General features: G+C 44.9%; 1 protein-coding gene across 16 annotated transcripts in view; it reads right to left on the reverse strand.

Annotated features, from left to right (window-relative positions):
* Window positions 1–15,148, reverse strand: part of TBL1XR1 (TBL1X/Y related 1) — a 184,575-nt gene extending 169,427 nt beyond the window's left edge. For 10 of the 16 annotated variants that reach the window (XM_015131579.3, XM_015131585.3, XM_015131576.3 and 7 more), the window contains exon 1: window positions 14,782–15,148. Coding sequence is in view for 1 of the 16 variants with exons in the window: in XM_077994179.1 (XP_077850305.1) it covers window positions 13,732–13,734 (3 nt within the window). In the remaining 15 variants the exon portion in view is untranslated. Of the gene's footprint in view, window positions 1–13,731; window positions 13,963–14,001; window positions 14,103–14,781 lie in introns of those variants that run through there. The other 6 variants (XM_015131580.3, XM_015131582.3, XM_015131577.3 and 3 more) reach the window with 4 other exon arrangements.
* Between the last annotated feature and the right edge of the window lie 396 nt (window positions 15,149–15,544).

A 15,544-nucleotide genomic window follows, 5' to 3' on the forward strand; every position in this document is an offset into this window, starting at 1 on the left:
AGGAGTTCAAGACCAGTCTGGGCAACATAGTGAGACCCCATCGCTACCAAAATACACAAAAATGAGCCGGGAATGGTGGCATGTACCTGTAGTCCCAAGACAGGAGGCTGAGGTGAGAGGATCACCTGAGCCCAGGGAGGTCAGGACTTCAGTGAGCCATGACTGTGCCACTGCCCTCCAGCCTGGGTGACAGAGTAAGATCCTGTCTCAAAAAAAGAAAAAAACTCAGCTGGGAGTGGTGGCTCACGCCTGTAATTCCAGCACTTTGGGAGGCCGAGCCGGGTGGATCACGAGGTCACGAATGCAAGACAACCCTGGCTAGCACAGTGAAACCCCGTCTCTACTAAATATACAAAAAAAATCAGCCAGGCGTGGTGGCAGGTGCCTGTAGTCCCAGCTACTTGGGAGGCTGAGGCAGGAGGATGGCGTGAACCCAGGAGGCAGAGCTTGCAGTGAGCTGAGATCGTATCACTGCACTCCAGCCTGGGCAGCAGAGCAAGACTCCGTCTCAAAAAAAAAAAAAAAAGAAGAAGAAGAAAACTCTGACAGCAGGAACACAGTAAGTCCAAAGCACCATTAATTTGTGAAACTGGATGTATCTCCTTTCCAGTTTTGTATATGTGAATCACCCACAAAAGCAACAAGAGTCTATTGTACTAGCAAACCTATACCTCAGTCAGAGCCTCATGGGATTCAACTCAACAAGGGAAAGGCTAAAGAGTGCCAGGCACTGTACCAGATGCTGAGGGTCAAGATGGGTGACAGACACCTGTCTTCAAGGAAGGATCTGCCTAGTGAAATGAGGCAACAAATAACTCTCAATCAAGGAGAGGCTTGTGCTAGAAACAGATGACTAGTGGTCACCACAGGCGAGGATGTTAATTTTAAGACTGTCACGGAAAGAGGCTTAATGCTTAATCTTCAATCAAATAGTGTAACTTCATGCAGGCAACATGTTACAGCATGTAAATTTTTTTAAAACAATGTAATTATCCAAACTTCTTCTCTAATGGGATGTAAGAAACTTTATATAATGGTCATTCTTCTGTTTCTAATTACCGTCCTTTATAAGAAGCATTCAGGGTTCCTAAGCCACAGCTGTTCAGATTTTTCCCTCCAAAACTAAATTTACCTTTAAGAGCAATCAAAATTCCTTATCATTTGTATCTTACTTCTTATGTATGCCTTACAAAATCGAGGCACCAGAACTTCAGAATCCTCATAAAGCTTCAGAATACGACCTAAAGACATTAGCACCAATAAATGTAACTCATCCATGCTCTATCATTCAGAACATCGATGTTTCTCATCGAGTACTGACTCTAAATCCATAAAAGTAGAAAAATACAATTCTATACTCCTTTGAACGAGTATTTTCTAAATTCACTGAATAAAAGTAATAAAATTCATTCAGGTTTATAAAAGCATGTTTTTAAATGAAGAGTATAGAAAATATGTGTGCATAAGTTCCTGAAAACCTTTCAGTTATTTTTGCATGTATACATACCCTGTGTCGTGCCATATGGATTTTTAGTGAGAATCTATGTTAACGTTTGTATAAAATTTAACATATATATTTGAAGTGACTGATCAAAGCAGTTGTCAGTTGTCAACCAGAGCAGTGTTGCCTGGAGAAAAGTAGGGATTCCACTCCAGAAAGCAAAAATTTTTTTGAGACGGAGTTTCAGTCTTTCACCCAGACTGGAGTGCAGTGGCACCATCTTGGCTCAGTGCAACCTTCGCCTCCCAGGTTCAAGTGATTCTCCTGCCTCAGCCTCCATAGCTGGGATTACAGGCGCCCGCCACCACATCCTGTGAATTTTTTTCTCAAACTCCTGACCTCAGGTGATCCACCCACCTCAGCCTTCCAAAGTGCTGGGATTACAGGCATGAGCCACTGCACCCGGCCAAAAAACTTTATTTTTAAGAAAGGTACAAATCTTTTTCTTTTTTTTTTTTTCTTGAAACATCTAATCGGCCGGGAGCAGTGGCTCACGCCTGTAATCCCAGAACTTCGGGAGGCTGAGGCAAGTGGTTCACCTGAAGTCAGGAGTTCGAGACCAGCTCTTCACCACAGTAACATACTGAGAATTCACTGCCAAAAATGAGACTAAGATTCTCCTACCTAGTCTCCTGTTACTGCTGAGAAGAGGGCCATGCCACTGCCCTCAAAGGAAGGCTAGTGTCAAGTCACAGTAGAGCAGAGTTCTGTGCACAAAAACAGGTGCTCCCTTTCTCTAAGGTTGCTCCAGCTAAAGTTGAAAATAAGCACAACTAGAAGGCAAGCCCCTTTACTGGTAAACTAAATAGCCAATGAAAAGCTGCAAGTGACACAATTACCAATGACACCAACTGCAACCAAAAATAGCATCAAAATCGAATGTATCTGTCTGTCACCTTGACATCAATAACACATACATCTAAGTAAGTCATGAGAGGATCTGTGCAGTATCAGAAGCCATAGTTCCACAAATTCCATTGTGCCAAATACTATAATTATTAAAATCAACTACTATGAGAACCCCGATATTCACCTAATGTCCAAATCCTTGGCAAAGCAATACCTTTGAAATAAAACAAAATGTATGTACTTCTGGATAACCAAAATCTCCTAAAGTTTGCACTAAATTATTTTCTAAGTATCAGGCTTGGATAGGGTTCAAAATTCACCAGTTTCCCAGGCACAGTGGCTCACGCCTGTAATCTCAGCACTTTGGGAGGCCAAGGCCAGTGGATCACCTTAGGTCAGGAGTTCAAGACCAGCTTGTCCAATATGGTGAAATCCCGTCTGCACTAAAAATACAAAATTAGCCAGGTATGGTGGCGCACATCTGTAGTCTCAGCTACTTGGGAGGCTGAGACAGGAGAATCACTTGAACCTTGGAGGCAGAGGCTGCAGTAAGCCAAGACTGCACCACCGCACTCCAGACTGGATAAGACAGAGCAAGACTGTGGCTTAAAAAAAAAAATAATCCGGCCGGGCGCAGTGGCTCACGCCTGTAATCCCAACACTTTGGGAGGCCGAGGTGGGAGGATCACAAGGTCAGGAGATCGAGACCACGGTGAAACCCCGTCTCTGCTAAAAATACAAAAAATTAGCCGGGCGCGGTGGCGGGTGCCTGTAGTCCCAGCTACTCAAGAGGCTGAGGCAGGAGAACGGCGTGAACCCGGGAGGCGGAGCTTGCAGTGAGCCGAGATCGCACCACTGAGCTCCAGCCTGGGCCACAGAGCGAGACTCCGTTTCAAAAAAAAAAAAAAAAAAAATCATCACTGGTTCACCACTGGTCTAATGATCCAGTCATGAAACAGAAACAACACTTGTTAATCATACAACTACTCTAATTCTGCCACCAACTCTGAAAAATGAAAATAAGTGTTTACAGAAATAAACAGTTTCAGGCCGGGCGCGGTGGCTCAAGCCTGTAATCCCAGCACTTTGGGAGGCCAAGACGGGTGGATCACGAGGTCAGGAGATCGAGACCATCCTGGCTAACACGGTGAAACCCCGTCTCTACTAAAAAATACAAAAAACTAGCCGGGCGAGGTGGCGGGCGCCTGTAGTCCCAGCTACTCAGGAGTCTGAGGCAGGAGAATGGCGTGAACCTGGGAGGCAGAGCTTGCAGTGAGCTGAGATCGCGCCACTGCACTCCAGCCTGGGCCACAGAGCGAGACTCCGTCTCAAAAAAAAAAAAAAAAAGAAATAAACAGTTTCAGCTATTTAAGGACTGACTGAAAAGCACAAGAGAAATTAACATCGTTTTCCCCTTTCTTTTGACCATCCTATCCAAATCCAAAGAAATAAAGATTTTTAAAGCTTAACCAGATGCCTCGATTTTTCAATTATTATTTTTTCAAAATAATACAAACATAAACAGTTCAAAAAGTCACACATGAAAATAAGTCTCTCCCACATGTGACTACATAATCTGCCCACCCCAACACCATTGTTATTAGTCTCTTTCACAGCTTTCTAGTCACTCTAAGCACATGACAAGCATATATAAACACACACATACTCATACACACTGTATTGCTTGTGTCCTTTCCAGTCTTCTATCCCTTAAGTTAAAATAGCAGCCAACCAGCCAGGGGCAGTGGCTCACGCCACTAATTCCAGCACTCTGGGAGGCTGAGGAGAGTGGATCACTTGAGGTCAGAAGTTCAAGACCAGCCTGGCCAACATGGCGAAACCTCGTTTCTACTTAAGTACAAAAAAATTAGCCGAGCATGGTGGCACAAGCCTGTAATCGAGCTACTTGGGAGGCTGAGGCAGGAGCACCACTTGGACCTAAGAGGCAGAGGTCGCCGTGATCTGAGATCACACCAATGCACTCCAGATCTGGGTGACAGAGACTGTCTCCAAACAAACAAACAAACAAACAGCAGCCAACCATATGGTATTTTCTGACCCTTTGTCTTTTCATTTAAAAGTATCTTTGAGAAGGTCCTTTAAATATTAGCAAAAAATCAAACACCAAATCTAAATAAATATATAAAAGAAGCATTGGCTGGGTGCAGCAGCTTACACCAATAATCCCAACACTTTGGGAGGCAGGAGGACTGCTTGAGCCCAGGAGTGCAAGACCAGCCTGGGCAACATAGTGAGATCCTGTCTCTACAAAAAATTAAAAATAAATAAATTGGCTGGGCATGGTGCTGCTTATCTGTAGTCCTAGCTACTCAGGAGGCTGAGGTGGGAGGACTGCTTAAGCCCAGGAGTTGGAGGCTAAAGTGAGTCATGTTCACACCACTGTATTCCAGCCTGGGTGACAGAGCAAGACCCTGCCTCAAATAAACAAACAAACAAATAAATAAATAAATAAAAACAATTCACGCAAAGGCATCTCTCACCAGGTGTCAATACTAGTGACCTCTGCTAGCAGGACTCACGAAAGTCCAAGGTCAAAGATGTATTCCCATGATACACCTGGGGTTTTCTGGCACAAGAACACAATACAGTAACAGACTGTACTCCTGACCCCGGTCTATAATTTTACAAATGTATATCAGTTACTAAAGAGGACAAAGTACAGTAATTTAAAGAAAACCCAACATTTTACTAGGGGAAAAATCTTAAGCATGTATCATGTTACATTTTTATATGAATGAATACCAAGGAACACTGCTACAGCTATAAATAGTATCCTAAAATCCTTATTTTTAATAAGTTCTACCCCATAAAAAGGTAATTGCAAAAAAAGGAAAAGGATAAAGAAATTCATTATCTATTCTCATTACCTTATTTCAGAAACCCAAAGCAGATGAGTCAATTGCCTTATACTGTGAGTTTAATGACATGAGATAGCCACTAAACAAAAATGTAACAAGATTAGTGTACACTCTTCCCAATGAGCCTATTCAAAGTAAAGGAAAAGAATAAAACACCTCTCCCTAACCTGAAACTGTGTTCTATTCACAATTGAAGGTAACCACCAAAATATGCTATTACTATACCCCAACTGGCAAGGTGTTTGCTTATGCTCATGTCACATACTTTCCAGACTATTATTCTATGAAAGGCTGTAGATTTTTAGTACTTAAATACTCTAAAAAAATTTTCCACGTAGATCCCCCTAAAACTCATAAAATTGAAATCCTGGCCAGGCACGGTGGCTCACGCCTGTAATCCCAGCACTTTGGGAGGCTGAGGCTGGCAGATCACTTAAAAAGTCAGGAGTTAGAGATTAGCCTGGCCAACATGGCAAAACCCTATCTCTACTAAAAATACAAAAATTAGGCAGGTGTGGTGGTGGGCACCTGTAATCCCAGCTGCTCAGGAGACTGAGGCAGGGAGAATCGCTTGAACCCGGGAGGCAGAGGTTGCAGTGAGCCAAGATTGTGCTATTGCACTCCAGCCTGGACAACAGAGAAAGACTCCATCTCAAAAAAAAAAAAACAAACAAACAAACAAAAGAATCCTAGAATCTTAAGAAACTGAAGTATCGAGTATACTCATTCAAGTATATGCACAAATAAGAGAACTTCAGGTAACATTTCATCTGATCATCTTAATACACATTTATAGAAGCTAGATTTACTCATGTAACCCTAGCTTTACAAAGAATTGGTTTAAAAATACTTGTTTGCTTAATATTAGACCCATGTTAAAATGCTACCCCATTCAAGCAGATGCAAACTAAGAACAAAAAACAAAAGCATCCACTCAAAAACTGAGTCACTGATTGTCTCTTTACAATGTCCTGCTCTCCACTATGCTGAAAAAGACACAATGAAAAGAAAAGAGAAACACAAAAGGTATCAGGAAAAAAAGCACTTATTGATTCCATATCAGATCTCAGACAAAATACTGAAGATCTCAAATAGACTGATAATCTAGTTTGTTAAAAAGTTTAAAAAAAAAAAAATCCACCATTTTAAGGTAATCAAAAATTTTAAACACTAAAAAAAAAAAAAAAAAGCTTGAAACTCCAGAGTACAATTTCCTTTTTGTGTGTGTGAGATGGAAGTCTCACGTTTTATTGCCCAGGCAGGAATGCAGTGGCACGATCTCCGCTCACGGCAACCTCCACCTCCTGGGTTCAGGCTATTCTCCTGCCACAGCCTGCTGAGTATTTGGGATTACAGGCACGTGCCACCACGCCCGGCTAGTATTTGTATTTTTAGTAGAAATGGGGTTTCACCATGTTGGTCAGGCTGGTCTCGAACTCCTCCTGACCTCGTGATCCGCCCACCTCGGCCTCCCAAAGTGCTGGGATTATAGGCGTGAGCCACCGCGCCCAGCCCAGAGTACAATTTCATATAAAAAAGAATTACTGGTCAGGCACAGTGGCTCACGCCTGTAATCCCACCAGCACTTTGGGAGGCCAAGGCAGGTGGATCACCTGAGGTCAGAGGTTCAAACCAGCCTGGCCAACATGGCGAAATTCCATCTCTACTAAAAATACAAAATTAGGTGGGCATGGTGGCACATGCCTGTAATCCCAGCTACTCGGGAGGCTGAGGCAGGAGAACTGCTTGAATCTGGAAGGCAGAGGTTGCAGTGAGCTGAAATTGCACCACTGTACTCCAGCCTGGGAAACAAGAGCAAACCTCCATCAAAAAAAAAAAAGAAATTACTCTATTAAGATACTGGAATGACCATCTCTGACTCTTGTTCCCTTTTCTGTTTTTAAATTCTACCTCCTAAAACCTTTGATAAAGGGGAAAATAGGTGGCAAGCTTCCCAGTTTAAATGTTCAACAGGTATTCCTCCTCCCTCATCCCTCAAACCTATTCATTTCATATAAATCTCCTGAATCTGGGTACTCCATGTTTACTAAAATGTATTAACCTTTCAGCGTGACCCTTACAGTCTGTATTAATTCCGAGTTATAAATCTAAGCTCTCAGAAAGCAGAGCTTTCAATCTAACTCATTTTGTTTGATTGAAAATCATGCTGAAAAGCTTACATTCCATACATAAATATTAAAAATTTTGGCCAGGTGCGGTGGCTCACACCTGTAATCCCAGCACTTGGGGAGGCCGAGGTGGGTGGATCACCAGGTCAGGGGTTGGAGACCAGCCTGGCCAACATAATGAAACCCTATCTATACTGAAAATATAAAAAAGTTAGCCCGGCATGGGTGGCACGTTCCTGTAGTCCCAGCTACTCAGGAGGCTGAGGCAGTAGAATCGCTTGAACCCAGGCGGTGGAGGTTGCAGTGAGCCAAGATGATGCCACTGCACTCCAGCTTAGGCAACATAGTGAGCCTTTGTCTCAAAAAATAAAAAATAACAATTTCAGGCCGGGTGCACTCTGGGAAGCCGAGGCGGGCAGATCACGAGACCCAGAGTTTAAGACCAGCCTGGCCAACAAGGTGATATCCCATCTCTACTAAAAATACAAAAATTAGCTGGGCATGGTGGCACACGCCTATAGTCCCAGCACTTTGGGAGGCCAAGGTGGGTGGATTACCTGAGGTCAGGAGTTCGAGACCAGCCTAGCCAACATGGTAAAACCCCATCTCTACTAAAATTACAAAAAAATTAGCCAGGCGTGGTGGCTGACACCTGTAATCCCTGCTATTTGGGAGGCTGAGGCAGGAGAATTGCTTGAATCTGGGGGGCGGAGACTGTAGTGAGCTGAGATTGCATTCAGCCTGGGCGACAGAGCAAGACTCCATCTCAAAAAAAAAAAAAAAATTAAAACTTCAAAAGGATGTAACACCAAATTAGTTGCCTTTATAGTCAATTACCCTGGTTAGCTGGAACCAATACAGCACAGTCTTATCATAAAAACTTACTGAAGGGAGATGGTTAAGAGACATTCTTTTGGTAAATTAAACTCATTTACATTGTATAATACATATGCCCTATACTAAATATTAATATTAATAGTAATGGTTCAAATGAAACTCCAGTGCAGTCAGAATGCTGTAAAACCGTGAGATCTAAAAACACTATCTTAACTTAGGTACACTACTGAGGAAATAAGGAGGGAAAAAAATCTAACAGATTAAGAAAATAAAGTCCTAGCTGGACGTGTAAGCGGTTGCCTGTAATCCCAGCTACTCAGGAGGCTGAGGCAGGAGAATCGCTTAAACCTGGGAGGCGGAGGTTTCGGTGAGCCAAGAATGTGCCCTTGCGCTCCAACCTGGGCAACAAGAGTGAAACTCTGTCTCAAAAAAAAAAAAAAAAAAAAAAAGGTACAAAATCTTAAGCATCATTATACCTGACTACCTGACACATATATAACCAGATAGTCAACTTACTGTGACACAATTCCTAACTAGACTAGGTTTTCCCCCAATACTGTGGCTACTATTCCAGAATTAAAAGGGCAAAACCATCCATTTTCTTTTTTTTTTTTTTTTTTTGAGACCGTGTTTTTGCTCTTGTTGCCCAGGCTGGAGTACAGTGGCACGACGTCAGCTCACTGCAACTTCTGCCTCCCAGGTTCAAGTGAGTCTCCTGCCTCAGCCTCCTGAGCAGCTGGGATGACAGGCATGCGCCACCACTCCCAGCTAATTTTTTGTATTTTTAGTAGAGACGTGTTTTGTTGTTGTTGTTGTTGTTGTAGTTGCTTTTTTGAGACAGAGTTTTGCTCCTGTTGCCCAGGCTAGAGTGCAATTGCACAATCTCGGCTCACTGCAACCTCTGTCTCCTGGGTTCAAGAAATTCTCCTGCCTCAGCCTCCTGAGTAGCTGGGATTAAAGGCATGTGCCACCACGCCTGGCTAATTTCGTATTTTTCGTAGAGATGAGGTTTCTCCATGTTAGCCAGGCTGGTCTCAAACTCCCGACCTCAAGTGATCCACCCGCCTGGGCCTCCCAAAGTGCAGGGATTACAGGCATGAGCCACCGTGCCCAGCCAAAACCATCCATGTTCATCTAACTCTAAGAACTAAGAGCAAGTTTTTCTTCCTTTGCAACTCTGGCAGCATTAAATTCAAATGAACAGTTAAATGTGACTATAGTACACCTAAATCTTTTAAGGTCTAACTCAAAAAGAAGATGCTGCCACATGACATTGGAAGAGGGCTGTCGCTGCTCCCATTTTAACACAAGCCCTCACAATCCATTTTAACACGAAAATGGTATTAAGAACTCTGCCAAATGCTAAGGAAAAAGGTCCATCCCTTCAAGAAATGTAACATTGTAGTTGGGGCAACAAAAAAATAAACAGTTATGGGATTTGTGATCTTCACTAAATGCAATGGAATCTCAGAGAAGAAATATCCTGAGTCAGGAGGGCCAGAAAAGGATTCATGGAAGAAGGGGGACTGAAACTAGGCTGTAAGAAGGACAAAGGGAAGAACAGCATGCACAAAAGCAAAGTAGTGACTACGGCAAAAACTACAGTATTTGAGAGGCCGGCAAGAATTCCAGTTGGGGAAGAGTGGGAAATAAAGCTGAATAGGTAGAATGGAACCTTCTTAAAAGCCAGACTGAAGCATATAAATTCAGCCCAGTTGGCAAAGAGAATCCATTATGGGTTCTCCAGCAGGGGAACTGACAAGATGAAACCAGTACTTTAAATAAATTACACTGTCAGTAGTTACAGAAGATAAAATGAGTAAGAAAGGTTGCTCAGGGCAACCAAATAAAAACTTAATAATCCAGACCTACAACCATTCATTCATTGAGAAGACAGACTGCTAGGTAACAACACTGGCCTAGAATTCACACAAACTGGGACTAAATTCCTGCTCTGTCCCCCACTACCTAAGCCTCAATTTTCTCACTGTTAAATTCAGGGCATCAGCACTCAGACTGTCACAGTACTTGTCAAAGTACCTGTGTAGTCCTGATACATAGAACTTTGACGATTAGTAAACAGTAGTGCTAAATTAAGTATGGTTAAAAATGGGAAGTGAACATAAGACAAGGCTCATAGAGGAACAGAACTTCCAAGGACAACTATCTTGACAGCAGCTGACAATATGGAAAAGAACACACAGGTAAAAGGTCAGAAAAAATAAAATAAAACCACCTACTCAAAGTAATCACTACGGCCTAAAAGGCAAACCCTAGGTTCTGCGGGACCCAAGCCTTGAAAGAGTTCCCTTTTTATTTAAAGAGTTTGCCTGGCGTGGTGGCTCACGACTGTAATCCCAGCACTTTGGAAGGCCGAGGCAGGTGGAACATGAGGTCAGGAGTTCAAGACCAGCCTGGCCAACATGGTGAAACTCCACCTCTACTAAAGATACAAAAATTAGCCAGGAGTGGTGGCGGACACCTGTAATCCCAGCTACTCAGGAGGCTGAGGCAGGAGAATTACCTGACCCCAGGAGGTGGAGGCTGCAATGAGCCAAGATCGCACCACTGCACTCCAGCCTGGGCAACAGAGTAAAACTCCATCTCAAAAAAATAAAATATAATAAAAATTTAAAAAAATAAATAAAACGCATGAGGAGCTACTACCCCAACATCACAGCTAGTAAGGGATAGAGCCTGAGTTTGAACTCACTGTAACCACTATGCTACAACACAAAGATTTCAATGATTTTTCCTACACTAGTTTTTTGTTTGTTTTTGAGAGGGTGTCTCCCTCTATCGCCCAGGGTGGAGTGCAGTAGCGTGATCTTGGCTCACTGCAACCTCCACCTCCCAGGTTCTCCCAGATTCTCCCACCTCAGGCTCCCGAGTAGCTGGGACTATTGGCACCCGCCACCATGCCTGGCTAATTTTTGTATTTTTAGTAGAGACGTAGAAGACGGGGTTTCACCATGTTGGCCAAGATGGTCTCGATCTCTTGACCTCGTGATCTGCCCGCCTCAGCCTTCCAAAGTGCTGGGATTACAGGCATGAGCCACCGTGCCCAGTAGGACTGCATCTTATTAAATAGTGCTAGGGAGTTCAACACAATGATATGAGTTCTATGAATTTCATTTAACCATGCAATCACCTGACCCAGTTAGTACAGATGCTCAACTATAGATCATAAACTTGATCAGAAACACAAGGTTTTGGAAGGGTATCTACACAGATCAAGACTAACAAAACAGCTGGGAAAAATTCCGCAGATTCAGTCATCTAAGACAGACCCAGGTTTGAATCCTAGTGTTCATTTAATCATTTTGTGGCCTTGAACAAGTGAATTAACTTCTTTGCACCTCTGTTTCATCATCCACAAAAAAAGCCCAACACTACCTAGGATTAGCCTGGGGTATAAACGGCATAGAAAGCACCTCACATCTCCTAGAGCATAGCCCTGAGCACCTAGTCCCTCTCCTCTGGCTCTGTGGTAACAGGGCAATCAATTGCACTCTTACCGAACCCAATCCCAGAGGGGTAAACAGCCAAATCTCTCCAGTATCAGCTCTCTCACAGAGTCCTTTCTTTTTAACTTCAGGTTTCTATTGGTGGCAGAGCATGAGATACCACCTTGGTGGCACCTAAACTGAACGATACTCAACAATTCTTTACTACACAGCTCTAGGGTCCTAGCCCTCCTCTACCACTAGAATGTCTGAGCATAAAGTATAAATGTCTCATGCTGGCTGCTTTCCTTTTTTGCATTTCAGTGACTTATACTGTAAATGTTGTGAAGTGAGTCCAATTCACATGCACTAGAAAAATACAAGTTTTAGTGAATGCCAATGTTTCTGCCATACCTCTCCCCTAACTTCCTACCATTCATTCTTCTCTATTATTTTTATATAAATGACACCAAAATTGAACAAACCCAACAAACTATTTCAACCAACTTCATCAAAATGTGTCAGGTCAGAAATTATTTGTAACAGTACTGCTACAAATTGTACAAACAAGGGAGATTCCTTTGTCACCTACTTGTCTGACAAGGTTGTATGTATACTGCACTGATGGATTTAATCAACAGGTTGATGTTCAAAAGGTCTATTAATATATTTCCTTTTATCAGTAACCCCTATGTTCATATTATCTTCTGCCCTTTCTACATGTGAGCTTGAAAGGCTCCTAGAACACAGGAAGCAGTTAGCTCTAGTTCCTTCGGGAGACTGGTGTCATGATAATCATGCAAAACCTTTAATTAGGTGTCGAGAATACAAATATCAAAAAGATTCTTGGACGTACGTATTAAAATGCTTAACACTTCTTTGAAGCAACCAACGCAAAAACATCATCTCTGCAAGGGGCCACTCCACTTACCACCAGTGTCTCCCACATTAATACCCAAAGCTGGTATATGTTAAAAGAAAAATGTCTTATAAACTGACGGTGAGCTTTGCAACAATTTTTATGCCATTAACATGTCACTTTATTGAGTTCCTTAACACTAAGAAAAACTTTTCCCAGGCACGTAGTTTTCATCCCACATACAGTTCAGTATTTTTTCTGTACTGCAGGTCTGATTCTAACAACTCAAACGTCAAAAAATAGTTACTTATGAATTTAATGATTGTGATTACGTACATCTCAGTGCAGGATAGGGCTGGAAAAAAAAATATTCCAAACAAGAAAACCTGGATTTAATAGCAAGAAGCCTAATCACACATCACACGCCTAACCGCTCTCAGGCATAGTTTCTTCCTGCAGCCCCTCCCCCACAGGTAAATGCTAACTATTTCTAGAACTCTCAACAATTTGGGAAGCTTGCCATCAACTCCCAGGACACCACCCAACATACACCATGTTTTCGGGGAGACAAAGGTGCCTCAGACTATAAACTTATTAAAATGGTGAGAACATACAATCCCAGGAAGTCAGCATTACTAAAATACATCAATGTAGCATGGGTCTTATTTTAACAAAAATGAAAATGAATCACACTGGAAAACCCAAACAGTCACTCATTGTTATCTTCAACGTGTAATCGAAATTATTTATTCCAAGTTGTTTCAGGTAAGTGGATGAAGACACCACGAGGGCCTTATTATTATCCAAACTGGAGAAGGAGCCTTTAGGAAAAAAAGGAGGGGGAAGAAGATCACTTAATTACATGAGGTGGGGGGTGGAGAAACCATTCAGTCTTAAAATTCAGACTAAAAATAACCTGTCATTTTCACCCACTACATTTTATTAACAAGTTTGTTTAGATCAGCATACGGTTCCTGTTTGGAAAACAAGAAAGTGAACAGTAAACTTTCCTAAGTCAACTGCAAATCACATAGGTACTAAAACTCTTCACCCCCGGTGCCTGCACAGTCCAAGATTTTAAGTAAACTCCAGACATTGAGAACACCTAATTTCTAACTAGTTTCCAACATTTCTCATTTGTAATCACCAAATTATCTTAGAGACACTTAAGACAATCCAACAAAGAGAGCATTTTTTCAAAGCCACAACCCAAATTTTACATGAAACACACCATTTTCACAACCTAAATTTAATCCCGGTTACCAATGCGAAGTGATGCCTGCTTCAGCAAATTAAGAACTTCCAAAAATACTGAACACGTTAACGCATGGATGGCTTCCCTCGAGCTGCCATTTAAGATTAATATTCCACTTAAATAAAAGTCTGCTTCTGTTCAAAAAATTAAATCGGTTGCAAAGAGGAAGTTACCGAGAAACCACCCTCACAACGTGGCCTTTACACTGTCAGAAAATAACGTGACTCTGTGCCACCCAAAACTTACCAGGAAGCTGACAATAACTTTGCCAATTCTACACTCCTGAACCCAACTTCAAAGAATCTCCACCAAATACCTCCTTAAGACGATAGAAAGCACTAAGTTACAAATAAACACGTCCCGGAGCAAGGCCTGGCTGCCGCGCGCCCCTCCCCCGGCCGGCGCCCCCGCCCCGGACGCGCGGCCCCAACAGCCGCCCGCAGCCCCTAGCACGCCGGCCGGGGTCGCCGCGCCCGGGCCGGGGACGCGCCTGGGGAGGGGAGATTTCCATTGCCGCCCGAGGTTTCACAAAATAGCATACACCGAAAAGCTCCTTCTCCTCTGCTAAAAATAGGCTATAAAGGAGTCGGCCTCATGATGGCTCCTTGATTCAATTTGCTGCAAATCCTTTCCTAAAAGCCTCCCCCCCCCATACACACACGCACAAAAAGGGGGTGTAAATGCACGAAGGGAGGAAGAGGGGGAGAAGGCCGAGGTGCACATTTTCGGGGACAACATAATTAGGGTGAGGATCCCCCGAGACCAGGAAAGGGTAGGGGGTGGGCAGGCACGTGAGCATTTCAAAGAAACCTGAGAGAGGAAAACGGGGGGATGGGGGCGCCCCAAGTGCCCTCCCTGCCTTCCCTCCCCCCACGCAAGCCCAGTTCCCCCAAGGGCCAAGTTGAAAAATGCATGTTCCACTCGCGCCCATCCCCCGCGGCCCAGCGCCCCCGGCCGCCTCTGGCCCGCGCCCCCCGCCCAGGCCCGCGACCGCCCCCACTCCGGGGTCCGGCCCCCAGCGCTTACCTGGAAACGGTGGCCTCCAACGCCGCTCCCCCCTCCCGGGAATGGAGGCACTAGGAAATTCCCCTCCTCGCCGCCGCCGCCACCGCCTCCAACCACCCCCAAAATAACCCCTCCGGGGGGTGAGAGGCAATTATAACCCCAGCGAGCGGAGGGCGCGGGGGATGGGCGCCGGGAGGGCGGGGGCGGGGAGCGCGGCGCGGGTCCCCAGGTGGCGAGCGGAGGTGCTCCCGCCGCTGGGGGAGGGGCGGGGGCGCACGCGGCCGGCGGCGGGGGGAGGCGGCGCGCGGGGGAAGGGCGCGAGCGGGGAGAGGAATTGAGGCAGAAGGTAAAAGCTGTTACTAAGGGAAAGAGCCAAACGGTTCGGAGCAGCCAACGGCTCAGACACTCAACACTAGGGAGAGAGGAATGGGGACCAGCCAGGCACAAATGAGCTCGCGAGGCCCGCGGCGGCGGCGGCGGCGGCCGCGCAGCAAAACAAACCCGAGCGGCCTGCGCCGGGCGGGCGGGCGAGCGGGCGGGCGCGCGGGGGAGGGGCCGGCGGGGGAGGGGCGCCGCGGACGCGGGGAGGCGGTGGCGGCGGCGGCGCGGCGGGGGGGGCTCCAGCTGCCGCGCTCCTCTCCCTCCCGGCCCGCTCCGGCGGCGCTGGGGGCTGGGCTGTGCGGCGCATTCTTTTTAAAAATCAGGCGAGCCCCGCGGGCACTCAAAGGCGCCTCGGGGCCCCGGGCCGCCCGCCCCGCCCCCACCGCCGCGGGCTGGCCTGAGT

The sequence above is a fragment of the Macaca mulatta genome, chromosome 2 (genome assembly GCF_049350105.2).
Source record: "Macaca mulatta isolate MMU2019108-1 chromosome 2, T2T-MMU8v2.0, whole genome shotgun sequence".
In the NCBI taxonomy this organism is placed as follows: Eukaryota; Metazoa; Chordata; class Mammalia; order Primates; family Cercopithecidae; genus Macaca; species Macaca mulatta.